This window comes from Camelus bactrianus, chromosome 17 (genome assembly GCF_048773025.1).
Source record: "Camelus bactrianus isolate YW-2024 breed Bactrian camel chromosome 17, ASM4877302v1, whole genome shotgun sequence".
Taxonomy (NCBI): Eukaryota; Metazoa; Chordata; class Mammalia; order Artiodactyla; family Camelidae; genus Camelus; species Camelus bactrianus.
This window is the reverse complement of record NC_133555.1, coordinates 27,446,403-27,468,705: the sequence shown is the minus strand read 5'-3', so window position 1 is coordinate 27,468,705 and position 22,303 is coordinate 27,446,403. Positions and strand designations below refer to the sequence as shown.

General features: G+C 48.0%; 1 protein-coding gene across 4 annotated transcripts in view; it reads left to right on the top strand.

Annotated features, from left to right (window-relative positions):
• The window catches only part of FLNB (filamin B), a 128,515-nt gene that overhangs the window by 75,489 nt on the left and 30,723 nt on the right, over window positions 1–22,303 (top strand). For all 4 annotated transcript variants that reach the window (XM_074344612.1, XM_074344611.1, XM_074344610.1 and 1 more), the window contains exons 16-28: window positions 45–205; window positions 1,170–1,260; window positions 1,548–1,717; window positions 6,257–6,374; window positions 8,529–8,791; window positions 10,027–10,624; window positions 11,259–11,432; window positions 12,212–12,374; window positions 13,065–13,225; window positions 16,376–16,543; window positions 18,455–18,578; window positions 19,658–19,814; window positions 20,898–21,087. In XM_074344612.1, the coding sequence (XP_074200713.1) occupies window positions 45–205; window positions 1,170–1,260; window positions 1,548–1,717; window positions 6,257–6,374; window positions 8,529–8,791; window positions 10,027–10,624; window positions 11,259–11,432; window positions 12,212–12,374; window positions 13,065–13,225; window positions 16,376–16,543; window positions 18,455–18,578; window positions 19,658–19,814; window positions 20,898–21,087 (2,538 nt within the window). The remainder of the gene's footprint in view (window positions 1–44; window positions 206–1,169; window positions 1,261–1,547; window positions 1,718–6,256; window positions 6,375–8,528; window positions 8,792–10,026; window positions 10,625–11,258; window positions 11,433–12,211; window positions 12,375–13,064; window positions 13,226–16,375; window positions 16,544–18,454; window positions 18,579–19,657; window positions 19,815–20,897; window positions 21,088–22,303) is intronic.

Here is a 22,303-nt window from a genome sequence, read left to right as displayed (position 1 = left end):
TGCTGTTTCTTGTAAACTGGTGCTAATAAGCTGGTCTGTTCCAGGTGATGTCAGCGTTGGCATTAAATGTGATGCCCGGGTGTTAAGTGAGGATGAGGAAGATGTGGATTTTGACATTATTCACAACGCCAATGACACGTTTACGGTCAAATATGTGCCTCCCGCTGCCGGTCGATACACTATCAAAGTTCTCTTTGCATCTCAGGTGTGTGTTTGTGCCTGGGTTCTTTGGGGCCACCTGTGTGTGTATTTTCTTTTTTGTTTTTTAGTGACAGGGAAGGTGACTTGAGATATCTGCCCTAAAGTTTTCCTTAAAACCGAGAAAGAAAGAAGGAAAAAAGCCCCAGAACTAAAATTTTACCACTTTCTAACAAAAGTGAGGCTGTATATTCAGTGGTCAAAAGCCAGGCTGTGAAAAAAATAGTGGATTGTTAAAAGCTTGCATCAGGTTTTCAAATGGAACGTAATTTCTAGGTGTGGGTCTACTTCAGTCTCTTTGAGACAATGACCTCGGCCTCAGCCTTTCAACTTTTACAGGGAGAGAGAAGAGTTTTGGAGTTGCAGATAGCATTCACATTTACATGTGATGCTGAAGGCAGGAGGAGTAGTACCCTAAAACAGGGAATAATGGAATCCTGGTGATTCAGATTCACCTTGCATAAAGATAGGGACCTCTGGAGAAAGTTCTGTGCCTAAAGATGTTAGTCTTGAGTTGGCTTTATCCAGTTAACCTGTTCTGCCTTTGTTTTGACAGTCTCTAACATTCTTTTTGGAGAATTACAGTCATTGTATTACTGATCAATTCCTTGCACTCCTCAAACCATAATAGCTTTCTGCTGTCCCTGGAGGACATTTCCTTCCTCTGACCCAGTGTATTATGGTCTCTCTGGATTTTATTCCTGGTAGTAGTTTTGCATCCTATGTACTCAGCATTTGGTGTTAAAGTCTGAGAGCTGTCAGATTCTTTTGGGGAACACATCCTGTAAGCGACCGCTGATGGCCCTTGCCTGATGCTCGTGTGTGAAGACTTGACCGGTGGCAGCAGAAGTTTGCTCGCCACCCACTAGAGAAGTCATGCTGAGGTCTCATCTCCCTTGGCTTTGGGCAGAAGGCTAAGCCCAGGCAGGTGCTTCAGGGACTTTCCTACTGAGAGAGTGTCTCTGCTACAGGAAATCCCCGCCAGTCCTTTCAGAGTCAAAGTTGACCCTTCCCACGATGCCAGCAAAGTGAAGGCAGAAGGCCCAGGGCTCAGCAAAGCAGGTAAGGTGGTGTGTATGTGTGTGTGTGAGGCCACCCCGAGGCCTTCTGCGGGCTCTTGGCAGTGGGCACGATTGATCCGGGGCTGAGAGTGACTCACCTCCCCTGAGCAGGGCTCCCATTCAGCAAGGCCGGTGCTAGGTCTGAGCTGCTGGCAGTGGCTGAGCGCCAGCCCCTGTCACTGCCACCACCTGCCTTGCTGGAGCCGGTGCTGATGAACCTGTCAGACTGGTTCTAAGGGTGAAACCCCTCCAGCCGGGCCTGTCTCTCACTGCATTGTCTCCTCCCAGGTGTGGAAAACGGGAAACCGACCCACTTCACTGTCTACACCAAGGGGGCTGGAAAAGCCCCACTCAATGTGCAGTTCAGCAGCTCCCTTCCTGGCGACGCGGTGAAGGATTTGGACATCATCGATAATTATGACTACTCCCACACCGTTAAATACACACCCACCCAGCAGGTACGGCCCCTCCCTGCTCGGTGCTGGGCTGGGTCACTTTGGACATTAAGGGGATGATCTGTGCTCTGACCTGTGCTCCCTTTTGGGAGATTCACCCTTTCATTCTACACCTCCCTGAGAGCGCTGACAAAAGGCCTGGTTGGTTCTGCCAGGAGGACTTGAAGGATTCTCCAAGAGTAAGCAGGAAGCTAGCCATGTCTCCCCACCCCAATTTCCCACCTCTGCTTCAGGTTTTAGCAGAGAAACGCTGAGCTCTTGAAATTCAGGCTAATATTAATACCTGCTTCTCTCTTACACACATTCTCCCGTCTTTACCAGCTGCCGTTTAGTCTTTTATTAATTACTCACAGGGCAAGAATTGCCACACCTTTGTTTGTCCGTGCTGGCCCTTTTACCTTAGTTTATCCTTTTTACGAGGTGGTGTAGTGGGGTCTTTCTCAAAGAGCCTCTCAGGCCCAAAATAGTATTTTGGGCACTAAATTATTCCGTTTTACAAAATAGAGAAGTACAGACAGGATTTTGCCATCCAGTCTGCTTTGCTCTGACTATTTTAAGCAATAAGGGCCTAAAATACCTCTTTGTACAAATTCATGTTTATTTCCTTGGCTTCGTGTCCATCCACACCTCTAGGGTCTGGGGAACGCATATCCCTGCAGAAAAGCCTGGGTTCTGCTACTTACGCATAGTGTTCTAGACAGTCACTCCAGACCCCTGAGATTCCTTCATTCTTGAAGAAAAGAGTCCCCCTCTGTGAAAAATGCCATTTGTGAGAGAAGAAGGGCGATGTTTTCTGCAGATGCACTGCTGGAGAAGCATCACTCCTGCCTGGGGCCTTCTCAGTGAGGACCTGGCCGGGGTGTATGGGGAAGAATGAGGGGTACAGTGAGGAGGAGGGATTGGTGTAGGGGTCCCCCTGCACTGGGGGTACATATGCCTGGAGGTGGAATCTTTGCTATGAGAACTTCCCTGGCAGTAGGAGGTTCTCTGGGACAGGTTCTTGTGTGGCCTCTTATCTCCAGATGTGCTTCTTCCTGTGGTTTATTTTTACCCCAACAAGGGTCCATTATTAGTAACGGTTAAACTGATGCTTTTGTAGATGAATACCGTCTTCTCATAAGGGGGCTCAGTGCTAAGTAGGTAATCATTTCCCTACTGATGCTTATCAGGGCTGGTGGGAGTCTTACCACTGACAGCACTAGCTCGATGGCATCTTTATTGCTAATTCTCACATTCTGTAGGAGGAGGTACCAGAAAGCACGACCATGCACGCTGGTCAAGATCACAAGATCATAGACTCTTCCACAAATGTTTTGAGACCCTTACTTCATCCTATATACACATACACCTTTTTGTGTTTCAGCTGAGCTGCCAGAAAGTAACTTGCAGACATCAGGACAGGCTCAGGTTTTGACCCTCACTCTCAGAAAGGGCTTCAAAATCCATCACCCTGGATGGCCCCAGCTGCCAGTTGAGGCAGAGGTGGAAGTTGGGAACCCAGGTCCTGTTTTGTCACATTTGAAATGAAGCTGGAGTGGAAGGTGCCTTTTTCCAGTCACCCCAAGGTCAAGTTCATACATTTCTCTGATTGTAGCCAGCATGGGGGCTGTCAGCATGCTTAGTGGCCCCTTCGGGCTTTTGTCCAAATGCTGTCAGTCTGTTGTCACACCTGCCTCTGGTGTGATGACTTTATGGTACCTCTTCTTTGTTGTTTAAAGTGAGGTTGACTGCTTCATTATTTGGACAATTTGCAACTCTGCCTATTTCCCTATGGCAAAGGAAACAGATTAAATATCTTTTCTTAAACTGTGAGTTCCCCAGGATGGGGTGTCACATATATATATATATATATACAGGGCCTGATGCTTTATGTGCTTTGTATGGATTTGTGTCTGAGTGGGTGAATAAAGGAAGTGGAGCCTCACCTTACAAGCAGAATCAACAAGAGATCCTTGTAATCTGGTAGGAGAGTGGGGCCGGCACATCCTCATTCTACTTTGAACTCTCTTTTCTGAAGAGCAGCTCAACATTGGGCTAAATAAGGGTGCCTTTTGAGCTCTGCTCTTGGATGTGGTTAGGAAACTTGGGTCAACCCAAAAAGCTGTGCCAACACAGGCAGGGATCCTCTGCAGGCTGCCGCCCACAGGCACACCTTCTTGTGGTGGCTTTAGGAATTCAGAGGCTGGAACTTCCCAGAAATGCAGCTGTTGAGGGTGTGGAGAGACAAGGGTGGGTCCTGGCTCAGGGTGAGCACTGCACCCTCCGAGTGCAGGCTGCTGTGTGAGGAGCCGCAGCCCCCGCCTGGCTGCTGGCTCTTTGTGCCCTGACACCTGTGGGCGGCTGCTGTCCCCTGCAGGGCCCTGGGCCACAGCTCGCCTGCCTGCAGGGGGCCAGGGATAGGTGTTGCTGGTTGATCCTATTATTTCTTGTCAAAAGACATTGGTAAGACTTTTGGCCTCAGAGGGATGTGGACTCATTGGGCTGGGGCTTGAAGACCCTCGCAGGGGTCAGACAGAGGCTTGATTTTATAGGCAGGCCATGAAGCAACGCCAGTTTCCCCCGAGGATGTGGCCTTCCATGCTTTTGGTTGTCTGTGCCTCAGTGACTGTAGTTTCTCACCCCAAGCGTCCCCAAACACTGGGTTTGAGGAGCTGGCGGCAGCAGCTCCCTGACGTGCTGAGTCAGGAGCCCCTGGGATTGAAAACTCCATGTGCTGCTGTGGCACCTTTCAGAAGCCCCAGGAGCTCACTGAGCCTCACAGGGTAACAGTGCCTCCCTTGACATGTCGCTACTGCTGGTGGCCCTGGCTGTCACAGGTCCCTGGAGGAGGGGCTGTACATGGCTCTCTCGGTCCTGTCCCAAAGGTCTCATATGGAATGAGACTGGCGTCTCAGAAACATGGTAGAGAAGAGAATAAAAGCAGCAACATCCGTGAAATGCACCGTTGGTCACTGCCCAGACATTCCTCACTTCCCAGCTTTCTGGGGAAAACACAGGCTGTTCCTTGGCTGGGGGCTCAGGGGAAATCTTAAAATGCTACTGAGCATCGCAGATGTAAACCCCTAAGCTTTCTCCCTCCTCTTTGTTAGGGTATTCAAGGTAGAGTTCATGTCCTATCTGAGTTTTTTTTTTTATGACTGGGGATGAGACTGTGCTTTATTTTATGGGGCAGGGGCTTAACTGAAAGAGAGGTCTCCCCTCTTTGCTTTGGCACTCCAGAGAAGCAGTCAGGAAACTTGCAGTGGGTGGTGGGGAAGGTTCTTCCAGGATTCTTGGTTCGTTGTGAGGCTTTGGAGGAGTTAGGGGTTTAGGGGCACACCGTTCGGAATGCCATGGTGGCTGAAGCAACAAATGAGTCCCTAATGCGTTGAGCGGGATCCGCATACATCTTACCATGAGGTGTTACACTCTGGAGGCAGGGCCCACTGGTTTTGGGTGCAGTGTGAATGCATCCTGGAAAATCAATCCTCCCTCCTTCGTCGATGCAACCAATTTTTGTCTTGGCTTTCCCCCCTCTTCTTTATTACAAAAGGAATGTGAGAAAATATTCACAGGCCAAAAGCTACTCCCTTTTAGCACTTGATCTGAGACAGCTTTCAGCAGGGGCTGAATTCCAAGGAGCCCTCTGTATTCCTGCAGGAATCATCGCCCCGCCCCCTTGTTGCTTTCCCTCCCACGTCCTCTTATGTGATGCCCAGACAGTTGAGGTGAGGGGGACCTTAATCTACTGAGACAGCTGTGAGCTTTCATGGAGCTTTGGTTTGGAGGGCGGGGACTCAGCTGACCGTGGAGAGTGGAAGCCAGCAGTGAGTGGGCCGGGACTGGCCGTGCCGCACCCCTGAGACCACCAGGGCTGCTGGTGAGGGGCCTGCCAAGCCCACAGGCGCAGCCTGCCTTTACACTGGCAACTTTTCTTTCCTTGACTTAGATGCGGGAGTTTAGATACTGTGCAGTGGTCTTATAACTGCCTCAGGCAAACTCGCAAATCCCTTTCCCAGCCTGGTGTCCTGAAATCAATTCCTAGGCCATGGAAAAAAATGGTTTTGTTCCATCAGAGGCCCCCAGACCCCCTGCTTTGCCCATGGCCAGGGTCGGGGATGTGCTGGGCGGGGAGGTGGTGTGGCAGAGCAGCCAGGACATGGGTTTGGGAGGCCCAGCTCTCATACTTGGGGCAAGTGACCTTACCTCTCTGAGCTGTAGTTTCCTTTCCTGGAAACGTGGAAATGACAGGGAACCACCCTTAGGACTGTTTTGAGATTGAAGTGAGGAAACTTAAAAGCACAAACACGGGGATGAAAGAAAAAAAGCACGAAAATGGTATGCTTATTAAGCTGTCCCTGTCATTGCTCTTTTTTTCAATCTGATTTCTCTGTCCTTCTTGCCATGGGCCCCAAAACTTAGAGAAATATCTGAGATGCTTTCTAAATTGCCTGGAGGCACATACTCTGTGTCTTGGGGAAGAATGAAAGACCCGAAGGCAGGTTGAAACACCAAATTGGTATGTTGGTATCCAAACGTGTCCTCACTTTTCTCTCGTTCCAGGGCAACATGCAGGTTCTGGTTACCTACGGTGGTGACCCCATCCCTAAGAGCCCCTTCACCGTGGGCGTGGCTGCTCCACTGGATCTGAGCAGGATAAAAATCAACGGGCTGGAAAACAGTAAGTGTGTGAATGGAGGGAGATAATCGAAGAGCAGTTAGAAAGCTGTCAAAATATAGTGCACAGAGAAGTAACTTCTGACTTAAGAGACAGTGCAGTTGGACAGACTGGGGTTTGAATTAGGGCCGTGCTGCAGAGTAGCTCTGTGACCCTACCTGTCCCCTAACCTCACCGAGCCGCCCTTTTCTCATTTGTACGGTGGAGGGTGTGGGAAGAAGACTCAAAGGAATATTGTGAGGATTCAGTGAGCTAAGAATTCAGGGACTAGCTTGTAGTCAGCCCTCAGTAACTGCTGGCATCGCGGTGGGAGGCTTTTATGACAAAGGGAAGGTGGAGTATGTCACTTTCTGACGAATTCTATTGTGCCAACTATCCTTGGCCACTGAATCCACATCAGAGTCAGCAGTCAATCATAAAAGCCAACTCCCTGGCACCCAGAAACCACAACTGCAATGCACCCCACCACCCCATTCAAATATTCCTTTAGCTTATTAGGTATCTTATTAGCACAAGCTCATGTCATTCATTTAACTTTTTTTAATTCGGAAAAATTTCAAGCATACAAAGGTAAAGAGACTAGTATAATATGAACATTGATGTACTTAACCCCAAGTTCGTAAAATTATTTTTGACACAAGTAGTATTTAAAATCCATTTTTCATCTAAAACACATCACAGTTAAGAGCAAATTCCGCTTTAACCATCACCTCTCCCCCTCCCTTGACTTTGCCGAGCTTACCAGTTCCGTTTCTGTCCTTCCACGTCTTCTTTCTCCATCTGCACTTGCTTACGTGCCACAGAAGACGTTTGGCAGTATTTATTTTGCACTTATGTTACCTCACTACACCCGTACATCTTCAGCCTGCCTTTCTGCGTCAGTGTATCTTGGATAATGTTCACGTCTACGTCCTCTCGTTGGCTTTAGCTGCCCAGTGGCCGCAGCCTGGCTACACCTCACCAGCACACGTTCTCCTGGTTTCAGGGTCACGTGGGGCTCAGGGCATACTCCCAGGCCAGGCGCCATGTTCCACCTGTGCCGGCTTCTCCAGGTCTTGGTGGGACCATCAGCGAGCTCCTTCGTTGCCTTGTGACCCAAGCGTACAGGTTGTGAATGAGGCCAGCTCCCAGCTCAGGGGGCTCTGAAGCGAGAACTTAATGCTGGCCATTGTCCTTGGGGGAGCAGCCAGCTCTGAGTATAAGAACGGTCACTGTCCAATCCTTTACATGTCCCTTTTCTCCAAGACACTGAAGGGTTTGACTCTAGACCAGAAAAAGCATGATGTCAATTAGAAAAAGTCTTTGGGACATGGAGCTCCAAGGCCTCTTTGCTTGTGGTTCGATGCTGTTCATCTCGGCAGGCCCTGTATCTCCCAAGTCAGGATTTCCCTGGGTTGTGGTGGGGGCCGTAGGCCCACAGTGCTTTTGTTTTGGTTCAGAGTCCTTTCCTTGTTTTTGTCAAATGTAACACATGGGCCTTTTGTGGCCCTGCTTTGCAAAGACCTTTCAAGTATCAGCATGGTACAGAGAGTCAGTTCTCAGGACTTGCTTCCGTGCCCCCGCACTGGCCAGCTCTGCGACTTTTGCCTTCTTGGCTGTAGGATTGAGCTTGCTGCCAAGAATCAGTAAATAAAACATTGGCTTCTGGGAGTGTTTTGATACAAAGTTAACACCAAAAGTAAATAAAGAAGAGAGGGCAGTGTCAGGTTATAACTTAACTCAGATTGTGGAGTCAAGTAAATTGAGGTTTGAGTCCCAGCTCTGTGGTCTGCTGGGTGTGTACCCTGGGCAAGTCACTTAACCCCCCTGAGCCTCAGTTTCCCCGTCTTTTAAAGCCATTGGCTACTAATATATATCCTATACGGTTGTGATGAAAGGAGGTGGTATGCCATCCTCGTGCCTGGTGTATAAAGTGCATTCAGTGAATGATGGCTGTTGTTGTTATTACCAGTAATTAATTAAAATTCTTGTATTGCTTGTGCTTGAGGACAGAATGCTGATTGCTCTTACTCACTCTTGCCTCTTGTGGTGCATCAGCCATTGTCTGTGTAGAGGCTGAAAACAGGCCCCATGTCCAGGGAACTGTCATTTCTCCCCCTCAGTTGTGTTCTTGCTTGCAGGGTCAGCCCATCCCCTTGGCTTGTCTCCCTTTTCCAGGAGTCGAAGTTGGGAAGGATCAAGAGTTCGCCATTGACACCAGAGGGGCGGGAGGCCAGGGGAAGCTGGACGTGACCATCCTGAGCCCCTCGAGGAAGGTTGTGCTGTGTCTGGTGGCGCCCGTGGCTGGCCGGGAGAGCAGCACGGCCAAGTTCATCCCTCGGGAGGAGGGGCTGTATGCCGTTGACGTGACCTACGATGGACACCCCGTGCCCGGGACCCCCTACACAGTGGAGGCCTCGCTGCCTCCCGATCCCACCAAGGTTAGCTTTTGTTTTTGTTCCAGAACTTGTCCCCTGTTGGTAAATGTAACACCATGGTCCTTCTCTGGTTCTGCCTGGCAGAGACTTTGAGACAATTGTTTTGTGATGAAAGTCGGTTCTCCTACGACTCAGTGTGAGGGGCCCCCTCAGCAGCTGGATCTCACCCCTGCTCCTCTTGCTCTGACTGCGAGGCTTTGGTGAGGGACTCCTCTCCCTGAGTTCTGTTCCCTCATTTGTCAGCAGGATGACGGTCCTCACTTCAAAGTGAGCCTGTAAGGGTGAGGTGAGATGGTGGGCGTGGAGCCTGTGGTCTGGCATCTGGCACACACAGTGAGCCCCTCCTACAGAAGCTATTATGATGCAGCATAAAAATATGTTATTCCCATTATCATTTCCTCCATTGATATCCCTGAATCAAGGGTTTTAGAGATTTTCTGGTGTTCTCAACAGCATGAGTTGTACAAAACCCTCTCTCATTTGTTGAATCAGAGATGAAAGCTTCATCCCCTCCTTTAGTTTATTTTTTAATTTTTTTATTAGACTTTACTCTTTAGAGCAAGGTTAAGTTCATAGTAAAATTGAGAGGAAGGCACAAAGATTTCCCATCTGCCCCCTTCCCCCTCGCATGCATAACCTCCCATTATCACCACCCCCGCCATAGCGGTGCATTGTTATACGTGATGAACCTACATCAACATCACTGTCACGTGAAGTTCATAGTTGACAAGAGAGTTCGCTCTTGGTGTGCACCCTCTATGGGTTTGGACAAATGTATAACACGTATCCACTATCACAGTTTGGTTTTTGATGATGCAGAATTTGTCGAGGGAGGTGTAGCAGCCAAGGCAAGAGCGAGGTCCGTGAAAGCCATTCTGTGAGCACTCAAGCCAGGAAACCTGACTGTGTTCGTTGCCTTGGATATAAGATTTCTAGCTCCAGCCCTTGAGCTGAGCCTGGCAGGAGAGAGGGAAGCCAGACCTCTGCTGTGCCCTGCTGTGCTGAATGAGCTCACAGCCTTGCTTGCCTTCCTCTGCCATTTGCAGCATCCACTACGTGTGGCTGTAACTGAGTGGCATGGGTGAGTGTGTGTGACACAAGTTAGGCCCCAGGGAGAAGGAGCACTTCATCGAGATGCAGTTCAGTGCTGACAGCAGGCTTGGGTGTTGAAAATGGTGCTGGCCGAGCAGCGATACCAGCATTGGGCAGAGTCTGACTTTTATTCTTTGTTCGAATAGGTGAAGGCCCACGGTCCTGGCCTTGAAGGCGGTCTTGTGGGCAAGCCTGCCGAGTTCACCATCGACACCAAAGGAGCTGGAACTGGAGGTTTGGGCCTAACAGTCGAAGGGCCGTGCGAGGCCAAGATTGAGTGTTCAGACAACGGCGATGGGACATGCTCCGTCTCTTACCTCCCCACCAAGCCCGGGGAGTACTTCGTCAACATTCTCTTTGAAGAAGTCCACATACCTGGGTCTCCCTTCAAAGCCGACATTGAAATGCCGTTTGATCCCTCTAAAGTCGTGGCGTCGGGCCCAGGGCTGGAGCACGGGAAGGTGGGCGAGGCCGGGCTGCTGAGCGTTGACTGTTCGGAAGCGGGGCCCGGGGCCCTGGGGCTGGAAGCTGTCTCGGACTCAGGAGCCAAAGCCGAAGTGTGTATCGAGAACAACAAGGACGGCACCTACGCGGTGACCTACGTGCCCCTGACCGCTGGCATGTACACGCTGACCATGAAATATGGCGGGGAGCTGGTGCCACACTTCCCCGCCCGCGTCAAGGTGGAGCCTGCCGTGGACACCAGCAGGGTCAAGGTCTTTGGGCCAGGGATAGAAGGAAAAGGTGGGTTTCTTGAAAAAGAGTGGGGGCTGCCAAAGTAACATGGGATTAGGGGTCACCAGAAATTCAGAGAGCCAAAGCTGCAAATTCAAGTGCCTACAAGGGCTGGACGAGGTGGAAGGAAACTCACCTGTGGCCTGTGCATCAGGGCGTGGTAGAGGGGACCAGAGTGCAGGGGTGAGCTCATGGTGTTTCTGCTGCCCAGCCCCAGCTTTCTGTTTCTTCATGCTCCCAGCACTGTCAGCAGATTCTCCCATTTTTTCTGGCAAAACCAGAAATCTAGATTTTTATGTCTCAATTCAGCATATTACATTTTTGGCACTTACCTGAAAAGTATAGAAGGTGATGCTGGCTAATACCACACTCGCTATCTTGTCTTCACCCTTTAACCTGTCCTGGATCCCACCTTTGTCCCAAGAAGTGTCACTTGGCTGAGGCTACACTGGAAAAAGCTTCTTTTGCCAGGAGGAGATGTGGAGAGGCATGAATATTACTGATTTTTGTGTCAAAGAGACCCATTGTCTGCTGCCACTGAAATTAGACATATGTATTCCAAAGTGCCAAGAACCTTGGCTCTTGGGTTTCCTTCTGGATCCAAGGTGTTGGTGACATTCTTATCTGTGTGATTGTTCTGCAGGTGTGTTTCGTGAAGCCACCACCGACTTCACAGTCGACTCGCGACCCCTGACACAGGTTGGGGGCGACCACATCAAGGCCCACATCTCCAACCCCTCAGGGGCCTCCACTGAGTGTTTCGTCACGGACAATGCTGATGGGACCTACCAGGTGGAGTACACGCCCTTTGAAAAAGGTGAGTTGACTTCTCCTTGGAATAAGACCCTTGATCAAATCTATGCTGGGCCATTTCCTCCCAGTGACTGGTGCTGCCTCCTGTGCTTTGCCCGTCTCAGCAGGAGCACATGCAAAGAGACAGGGCAATGTGGAAACTGCCTGCCCCAGCAGAGCCACCTGCCTGCTCAGTGTCTGACATGCTGGCCCTGTTGTGTGCTTCTTGGGCTGGGTTTAGCCTCAGCCTCATCTGAGCAGGTTATGGGGTGATGTCATTGCATGTTGCTCATATGTGCAATTTTTAAAAAATTTCCTGAATATTAAAAATTTTGAGAAATCGTAAAAACATAAAAAGAAAAAATAAAAGCACCATATATCCTCATTCCCTGGATGCTTAATTCCTAAACATTCTGGTATAGGTATTTTCAATCTCTTTTTGTGGGTGTGTGTCTATTCTATTTCATGAATTTCTCTTTGTCTTTTGGTTAGTGACTAGATGGAGTTTTCTCAAATCAGAATAGTGTGTTTAAGATGCCTGTCTTGAATATATACTTGGTGATATTTGCTTGGAGGAGAGTTCTTGTGTGTACATTGGGGGTGGGTGGTGGTGGTATATCACTGCCAAGTGAACAAAAGCATAGTTTGTATTTTTAAAAAAATCAAACCATACCAGCCAACATTGGTGTTTAACCTGTTCCTTTCAAATAACTTGGCATAGCACATAGACTTGAATGCCAGAGTGTCATTTCCCAGAAACAGTTGACTGCTATGCAAATACGTTTCTTTTGTTGTTTTGAACAGGCCTCCATGTGGTGGAGGTGACATACGATGATGTGCCTGTCCCAAACAGTCCCTTCAAAGTGGCTGTAACCGAAGGCTGCCAGCCGTCTCGGGTTCAAGCTCAAGGACCTGGATTGAAAGAGGCCTTTACCAACAAACCCAATGTCTTCACCGTGGTTACCAGGTGAGCAAGGCCCTGGGATCTGTGTGTTGACTCTGAAAAAGGAGTAGGTCTAGGTAGTTTAACTCCTTTCAAGAAGTTTTATAGGTGTATCTTCCATATGTGTCACGGTCTCCCAACTTTTGAGAGGTGTTTTTTTGTTTGTTTGTTTGTTTTTTTTGTCTTTTTGTTTTTTGTTTAATATGTGAGATATTATCTTTTGCAGTGACTTTTCTTTGCAGAGGAAGACCAAAGATGCTTTAAAAAGTAACAAAAAGCACTTGATAATCGTCATAAAACTGCTGAGCAAAGCAGGAATAGATGGAAGCTCCTTAACTTGATAATGCAGAAATGTAGAGCCCATTTCATATTTCAGTGAAATAGTAGAAATATTCCTATTAGAATTGAAAAATCTTGTCTTCTAGCAAAAAAAAAAAAAAGGTCACAAGTCACATAGCTGAAATGTACTTTCAAAGCCATCTAGTGCAATTAGATAAGAAAAACCAACAAAGGATAAACATTGGAAAGGAGGGATCAAAGCTGTTTTTATTTCTGTTACACTGTTGAGAAATGCCCTGTGTGCGAGGTGTCTCAGTCATTCAGTCTGGTTGTCTCAATGGGATAGTTTATAGAGGGATTTTAAATGAATGTTGGCAATAAGCAGACTGGCATGAACCACTGGTACAACTTGGCTTTCTTTTCCGCACTTTGCAGAGGGGCAGGAATTGGGGGTCTTGGCATAACTGTCGAGGGACCATCCGAGTCAAAGATAAACTGCAGAGACAACAAAGATGGCAGCTGCAGCGCTGAGTACGTCCCCTTTGCTCCTGGGGATTATGATGTGAATATCACATATGGAGGATCCCACATCCCTGGTAAGCTGTCCTTCTGAAAGGAACGCAAAGATTAATTGGTTTTTTCATGAAAGCAGGTTTGAATTTGCTTCTCTCTCTGAATGGGGAAGACTGATGTTTGCAGTAGCTGCAGAGGGAGATGTTCCTTAGGGCTGCATCTCCAAGAAAATCCCAACTCTCATCTTAGGAGGACCTGTAGTATGGCAAAAAGCGTTGGCCTGGCATTTTGACTGAAAATGGGTACTCATGGGTTGGAGGACCTAGACTGTAGTTTAAAGGAAAGCTGATTCTTTACAAAGTTGAAAATCTTCACTTTATTTTGTGGTTAGTTCTTATTCATCTTATACATGTGGCTTGTTTTCTGTTTTCCTTTGACAGTCCTGGTAGCTCATAAAGATACAAAAACTCAAATTCTTACTTATCAACTTCTATTAAATGATGTATATATGCTTGATATATAAAGGGAATAATATAATAATCCTGTTATGTATTTCCTGTAGGGTATTTAGTAGCCCTTTTTGTGACAACCAAAAACATCTCCAAATGTTGCCAGATAGCCACTAGGGAACAGAATCACCCCTGGTTGGGAACCACTGCTGTAAATGATTCGAACATTTAAAAAAGTTATCTGACTTCAGCAGTGAACGGTCTTCCACCTTTCATGCTCCAGCAGGAGAGTCGCCATAGATTCTGGTTCTGTTTATTTAATGAACTGATCGCCACCCAGCACACACCTAGAAGGGTAGGTGAGTGTGTGGTATGGTGTGGGTGCAAGTCTAAGGGCTCGAGGGCTGCTCCTGAATCAGCATGTGCCTTGTCTCAGGTGTTGTGAGAATGGGAGGAGCCTCTCGTGGGTCAGTGTTGTTCTTGCCCCAAAGGCCATAAGCCAGGGAGAGACCCAGAGGGGAAGGGGCAGGCTGAGGCCCCTACCTTCATGTTTCTGAATTGACTTCAGGAAGCTGGACTGTCCATTGACCACACGCTTTTCTTGTCTCCTGTCTCCTCTTTCTCCTTATCAAGTGCAATGTGGGATGAGAGAAGGTAGAAGGAGATGAGCTGGCGGCTCCCGCCAGGCAGACAGCAGTGGAGATGACCATCTCCTGGTCGTTGAGGCAACAGAACTATTTTGACTTTATTGAGAAAGTCTGGTAGATGCTATCAGCTTTGGAATTCCCCTTGCAGCAGTGAGTGAGAGGCTGGGCCCCTGTGGCTGACCCTCGAGCTTGAGGCAGATGGCCATCGTCAAGCAAAACAACAGAAAGAGGCCCGTTTGGCATTTTTTCATCAGACGTAGATGGTGCCTCTTTTATTTTTCAGGCTCTGTTGCCTCCTAGAGACAAATGCTGACCTCAGAACTTTCCCAGGCAGAGTCATCCAGTAAAAGTGTTGCTTGGTTGTTCTTAGTGTCAGGCTTCACAGCTAAGGTAACTCATAAGGTTCTGCTGTGAAACATTCAGCAACCTGGTAGCTTCTGATTTGCTTTCATGGAAATTCTGGTAGGTTACGTAGTAGCCTAGTTTTTCCTGGCCTGACACAAACCCATAGTGGGGTTATTTTTAACAGGGTATCCTGTCTTACCCGCAATGGCATGCCGGCTTCCTCTGGTGGGTCTGCTGTGGTCTGTTGGTCGTGGCTGTTTCCACCACTGGATCGACTGAGATGAATGCATTAGGCAGAAAGGCTGCTGTGATTGACTGATGATGTCTGCCTGGGACACAGCACAGAACAGTGGCATCCATTGCTTGGTATCTGCCACTCTGAAGCTCAAGTTATATTGTTGGTTCTTGACTGCTCTCATACTAAGTTCAGACAGTGTCCATTGGAGGCTGTGACTTGGAGACTGGCCTCAAAGGTAGTCCATTGCTGTCAACTGTTGACATTGAACTCCTCAGTTGTCTATCAAATAAAACTCCCTTTCATTTCACTCAACTCCAGCACGGAATGCGGTGTCAACTTTGCCAGGGTCAGCCATTTATTTCACTTGGCTGAAAAAACAGATGCCATTGAAGCCCAACCTTTGTTAAAAAGCCAGGTCCTTGGTTCTTTGTATGGTCTTTGTAATTTATCGTCCCTGATTCTACAGTTTACAAACTTTTTGGGATGCAAAGCAGAGAAACCTCGGCTTACGTGACAGTAGACATCATTAACTTTTCCAGGCTTTATGGAGAGCACAAGGACTCTTGCAAGAGATACATGTTGCCACTTGGTGATGGACTTGGCAGTCTGAGGCATGGTGCTGGGGAGCTGGGGAGCTGGGGCTCCTGTTTCTGGCTCATCTCTGAGTAGGTCTTATTGATCTCCCTTGGTTGGGGAATCTCACGAGGGTCCTCGCCCAGCCCTCGTTTCTGTGTTGAGTGCTTTCCTCACAAATCCCAATCTCCCTGCCTTTTCAATGTTTCACCAGTCTTTAAACTCAATACCCTCAAAGAGGCAGAGGGCCCCAGTGTCATCCATGGGGTCAGCCATGCAGGGGGAGCCACAGCTTACACTCCGGGAGAAAGCAAGGCTTCATCCAGTTGTCAGGGAACCAGGAAGGCTATGTGCGGTGGGGAGGTGCTGGCCGTGTTGTAGGGATGGGTTCCAGGGGCCCCTGAGGAGCAGTTTGTGGGAGGGGATGTGGATGTGGACAGCATGGCCTGCCCACCTCTCTGCAGTCCTCTCCATGCCTTCCTTCTGCTGCTCACCGTCTTCCTTCAGCCTCATGTCTCCTCCCTCAGGTCCAGGCCTCTTCATGTGCCAATCCCCCTGCTTCAAACCCTTCTCCATCTGCCTATGTGGGAAATGCCTGCTCACTCTCATGTTTCAGATATTGTTGGAAAGTTTTATCTGTTCTCCCAAGGACCAGATTCATTGCCTTTTGAATGCTCCACCAGTACCTTGTATATGGGTCCCCTATGTGTTATATGTGATATTACAGTGACTGACTTACCTCATCCTTCTCCCGCATTGTGCGTTCCTGGAGGGCCATTAGCCACTCCGGGCCCAGAACCTGGCACCTTGCCTGCACATAGTGGGTGCACATGGGTGCACACACAGCAAGGCAGGAGGAGCTGACTGGGGCTGGCATAACCGAGGGCCTGGGTGGAGCAACGGTGCGGTTCTGGGTGCACACAAGGTGAGTCTCCAGCTGCTAGGGGGCCTGTACTTAGAATCCTGTGACCTCTTTTCTAGGCAGCCCCTTCAGGGTTCCCGTGAAGGATGTCGTGGACCCCAGCAAGGTCAAGATCGCTGGCCCAGGTCTGGGCTCTGGTGTCCGAGCTCACATCTTGCAGTCCTTCACAGTGGACAGTAGCAAGGCTGGCCTGGCCCCCCTGGAAGTGAGGGTCCTGGGCCCACGAGGTAAGTACACATCCTGCTTTCCTGCCGATACTCACCTGCCCAGGACGGAGGCAGCCACAACCAAGAGCAGACACTTTGCTTTTGAGTTCAGTCATGAACTCAATGTTAACTTTCTTAAATTACTTTACTGCTTCATATTCTAGCTGAACAGTACGAGTTTATTTTTCTAGTGGCCTGCCTTCTCCCCCATTTAGTAACATGGCCCTAAATGTCTTTTTAAATTTTCTATTTTTTTAAAAGTAGCAAGATGAAGCTAGTGTTTGGGCCCTTACATATAAAATTGTTGCAACTGCTTCGTTATGTGTTTCAGCATTTGTGAGGTGACTGGAATGGGTCTGGATTTGGGTGGGTGGAGGGTTTGGAGGTGATAACTCTCTTCAAGTTGCCTTAGTGCTCACGTGGGAATGTACCCCAAATTTCTGGAAATGACCAATACTCAGCCCATGTAGCACAAAGCTTGGTCATTGTCCCAACTCTCTGGAGAGGGGACGTCTCCTAGGGAATGGGCTTTGTGGGCAGTTCGGCCTGCCCTTTTGCAGCCTGGAATTTGGGTTTGGTAAGGCTAGCAGGCCATTTTGGGACAAAGCGCGGACGTGCGTTGAAACGTACCTTTTCCGGTAGGTGACCACATTCCCTCTTCCAGCATTTAAAATGTGCCATTCTCTGACTAATTAAATTATCTGGATTTTTCCTCAGTGATAGGTTCTTGGCTTCATCAAAGTGGCAAATGAGGTTCTTCCTTCTTTGAAGAGGAACTTTCTCCTCAGTGGGTTCAGTGGGAGGTTATGCCCTTTGAAGCTCAGGGCTGAAGTGGTTTTGGGGGAAGTGAGGTCATAGGGCTGGAATCTGATTCCACTAAGTTACTGAGCTTTAAGACATACGTGTGTGTGAGAGAGAGAGAGAGAGAGAGAGACAGAGACAGACAGAGCACACGCGCACACAAGGGCAGGAAGAAAAGAGAGAGAAACTTTACTCAGATATCTGCGCCTGTTTCGGAGGACAATGCAGTAGCAGCCTTTTAATTTTAGCTGATGAGATGGATTCCCAGTCATGACGCATCCCCTCGAAGCCATTTCAGAGTTCTTTAAACGTGACCCCAAGGGTACCTTTATGGGGACAGATCTGCATTTTCCTGTCGGCTGCTGCTCTGACTTACGTAACCCGCATGCCTCTTGCTGGCCTTACCTCTGGAGTTGCCTCGTACCTGCCTCATCTGCTTTGCTTAATGAGTATGCCACACTTTGATTAGTCTACCCTGCAGTTGTCCCATTCTTGACACTCGTATTTAGAACTGGGATCTAGAGTCCATCAATCTTAAAGCATGTCTCGATTATGCTTTAACGTAATTTCTAACCATCCCCCGCAGGCATCACATTGAGAGGCCACTCACCCCGCATGAGACTGGCACCCTCACCTGCCCTGCACCTGCATCCAGCATGCTGGCGCCATTGTGGTCTTTGATAAAGGTGGATACAAGTCTCGACTGGCCAGCCCATTGGTTTAATTTTTCTGTTCAGAGTTCTGGATTCTTTGGCCCTTTCTTGGCTTTGGAGTAGAATTGCCACATCCCAAGCTTGAAAGGATACAGCATGTCTGCAACGCGCATCTTCGCCGTACGCCCTCCAGCAACAAGTGCAGGCAGTCTCCTTAATTATACTCTAGGTCCAACTGAGTGTACTTCAGCCAACAGAAGGCTTAAGGTCTCTCTTAGGGTCATCTCTGCAACCATGAATTGGGGATCCTGTCTCCTGTGATTTCTTAGGCCTCTGATTATGGCCTGCTCTCCTTTGTGTTACTCATCAGTGAAAACCAATAGCTGTCACAGGTGAATGTGACCGTTTTTGAACTCAGCCCAGGGTGGAGTAAAGTGGGGGCCAGGTAGTTCCTCAGACTTCTCACCTCTGTTCTCAGGTCTGGTGGAGCCGGTGAACGTGGTGGACAATGGGGATGGCACACACACAGTGACCTACACCCCATCCCAGGAGGGGCCTTACATGGTCTCTGTTAAATATGCTGATGAAGAGATCCCTCGCAGGTAAGCTCCTGACACTTAGGGAAAGAATCCAGACCAACCTCAAGCCCACCCTTTAGCAGGATTGACCAGCACTGCTCCGGTGGCCCACCCATCCATTCACCTATTCATATATCTATCCACCCACCCATGTATCCATCTATGCATGTATCCATTTGTTCATCTACCCATTTACCCATCCATCCACCCATCCATTCGATCAGGATCACCAAGAACCTGTGTGCTCCACACAGGTGTTAAAGTACATTAGCCTTGATGTTTGCGTCTCCTGCTTTCTTGGGTCCCCCACATTTGTTCCTTTCAGCCCATCTTTAATTTAAAGATGAGCTGAAATTAAGGAGTAGGGAATTTCTGAAGAAATAAAGAGTGCATTAGTTCATCAAGGTCTTCTTTCTGGTGACCCTGCAAGTCGTTTTCTGATTGGGGCAAAGATTTTTACTTCTTTGTTGAGGATTTTGTTGAAAATAGCATTCTCAGAAGGTATTGAATAAAAACCTTGTTCCTCATTCATAATAATACAAAAAATGTTGCATAAGCTCCTCACCTCTCAAAACAGCCTCCAGGTGTTTTTTAAATCATACTTACGATGAAAAAGTTTCACCTGTACCCCAATATCCATATTTTACATAAAGATTTTACATATAGCTCTAGCTCTGTAGATATGTATAAATTATATTTATGTGTTATTTTAGTAATAGGTCATGCATCATCTAAAACATACTAAAAATAGAAAGTAAGAGATTGAGATAAAACGTTAAAACTGAAGTTCCAATATTTTCTTTCCATTTTGGTGATCATTGTGTTAGTATAACAAAAGAGGGTTAAATGTGTTTAACCCCATGTTTCCCAAACTAATTTGGGAATTAGTTTATATCCCATGGAATGCACCAAGGAAAAGCTGGTCTGTTGTATGATGGTTACATGGTTGTAAATTTCTGCTGGATTTAAGGCGCTTAAATCTTACATGTTGTAGAAATACCCCCCACCCCCAGTCCCAGTCCCAGTCTCTATGTAAGAGAGGTCAAATGTTGCTGGCTTGAATTATACCCGTACTGAACCAGGATGTGTATGTGTCTGTCAAGTCCCTTTAAGGTCAAGGTCCTTCCCACATATGATGCCAGCAAAGTGACTGCCAGTGGCCCTGGCCTCAGCACTTACGGTGTGCCTGCCAGCCTGCCTGTGGAGTTTGCGATCGATGCCAGAGATGCCGGGGAAGGCCTGCTTGCTGTTCAGATAACGGTAACATTGAATGATTTCCTGGAGCCAGACTGCATTAATAAGACCTAATTTCCTGGCCAGGGATAAGAACCAGGATTTTAACAACCAGTTTCTGATCTCTTGAAAACATTTGTCACATTTCCCCACCAGAGAGTCAGTAATTGTACAGGAGAACAAACACAGTTGCCTGAGAAGTCTAAGGGCCCCAGGTACCACACTTTGGTGACTCTCATGTATTTTGCTCTCTATTACATCTATTCTTATGTTTTTATTGTTGAATGCTTAAAATTACTCATCGGACTAAGTTCTGCTGCATATCACAGTACACCCCCAAAGGAGGGTGTCTTAAAACACATGGGATAATTCTTTCATTAAAGAGGCCTGGAGGCCAAACAGGGCTCCTGAGTGCTGTGTGGCTTGCCAAGGAAGCAGGCTTTACCCTTCTGCTCCTTTGGCCTAGCATATGGCTTCTGTCCCTAAGGTCTCCTAGACCTCCTGGACCAGGAGGCTGCTGGTGCTCTGGCCATCCAGTCCACATTGCAGGCCAAAAGGAGGAAGAAAGGTAGAAGGGAAAAACAGGACTTTTCAACTCAATCAGCTCTCTTCAGCAGCCCTTTCAGAAATCCTTCATAAGACTCCCATTCTCCTCATTTGCCGGAAGTTTGTCACAAGTCAAGTGGCTAAACCTCATGGTCAAGGATACTAGGAATGGGAGTCTCTGGGAGCAGTGCACCTAGCAAAGAATGAGGGTCTTATTAGTAAAGAGAGAAGGGAGGTAAATGTGGTGGGGCACAAGCAGGAGCTCTGCTCCCTTGTCCCCTACATTTCAATGGATTTAGAGCTAAAACTATTTGTTCACTCGATGGAAAAAATCACTAAAAATTGACCATGTCCTTCACAGTGTTAAAGGGATCTATGACCCTCTGCTCTCCCAAACACACACTCAACCCCAACCTCATAAAAAAAAATTTGTATTAAGCCAGTAATTCCCCTTTCCTCCCATTCGAGGCACTAATTGATGAGCAAAATGCACCAAGATTTTCCTTGCATGGTTTCTGCATCCTGATGGCAACATCCTAAATAGCATTTCTCTGTGATCTACAGGACCAAGAGGGAAAACCCAAAAGAGCCATTGTCCACGATAATAAAGATGGCACATACGCCGTCACCTACATCCCTGACAAGACTGGACGCTATATGATCGGGGTCACCTACGGCGGGGATGACATTCCCTTATCTCCCTACCGCATCCGGGCCACACAGACGGGCGATGCCAGCAAGTGCCTGGCCACCGGTGAGTGCAGGTCAAGGGCAGGACTGTGGGCTCTGGCATCAGAAAGCCAAGCTCTGGCCCTTCTCTTTCACTTAATAGCCGTGTCATCAGGGCAAGATGCTCAACCACTCTTAGCTTCAGTCAGATTTAGATGAAAGATCTTTTTGGAGAACAATTAAGTTAAGAAGCTCTTCCAAGGATCAGAGACTGTTTTGCAGAATTCTTGCAGAGATTAGAAGAGGTCAGGCATGAAAAGTGGTTAGCACGGTGCCAGGCACATGGAAACTATTATAATTACTTTTGAAGTGGGTGATTTATTGAGCTTTCAACTGTGATGGTGGTTCTCAGGAAAAGCATCAAATTTATGCCTTTCATGAGTAAGATGGTTTAGTTATTCAAGATTTATTCACGAGCATTTCAGGCCAGCACCAGAGAAGCACGTTAAAGTGTCTAGGTTTTTCGTCAGTGCTTAGGATGAGTCTCTGAGGAACTCTCCGGGAATATTTGAGCATCTGCTGTTCCTTCCATTTCTAAGATGTGACTATTTGAGTATCACGGGCCCTTCAGTTTTTTAAGAACACCTCTTGCAACTCCAGTGCTGCTTCTAGCAGATTTCAAACTGTGAACCCCCATCTCTGAAATGAAACAGATTTGCTTCCCTTTAAATAAAGCTAAACAAAGGTCCACCCTGGATGTGTTCTATTTCTTGTCTTGTTCTGAATGGAGAAAATCTTTTGGCTTTCAGGGAAAGATTGTTAAGTTCCTCAGCTGGCCCTTTTTGGCCCACCCACCACAAAACATTGAGAAATTTTGTAACACTGGCCAGTAGGCCACCTCCTAGGTCTGTGCTGTTCCAGGGACACCTGGATCTTTGCTAACCTGAGGGCATGTTAATATTGGGTGGGGACTTCCTCCTTGCCTTCAAGGCCCTGCTCCCTCCACCAGCTTGGGCAGAACATTCTGCTCAGCCTGGGGGCTCCTGTGGCCCCACCTCTCAGCATGTCTCTCAGAGCCTTCCCCAGTTGGGCTCCAATCTTCCCTTCGCCTCTCCACTATCTGTCATGTTCTTTTCGCTCCCTCTGGCTTCTGCACACTTGGCTTTTTTTTTTAGCCAGTGTGCATTTAGTTCACACTTTTTTTTTGCACTCCCCAATCCATGGATCCTCAGTACAGGGGTGCCTCGAGTCAGAGAGAATGGTCATTGTTTGGAGACAGAGGTTGTAAGTCTTCCCAGCCA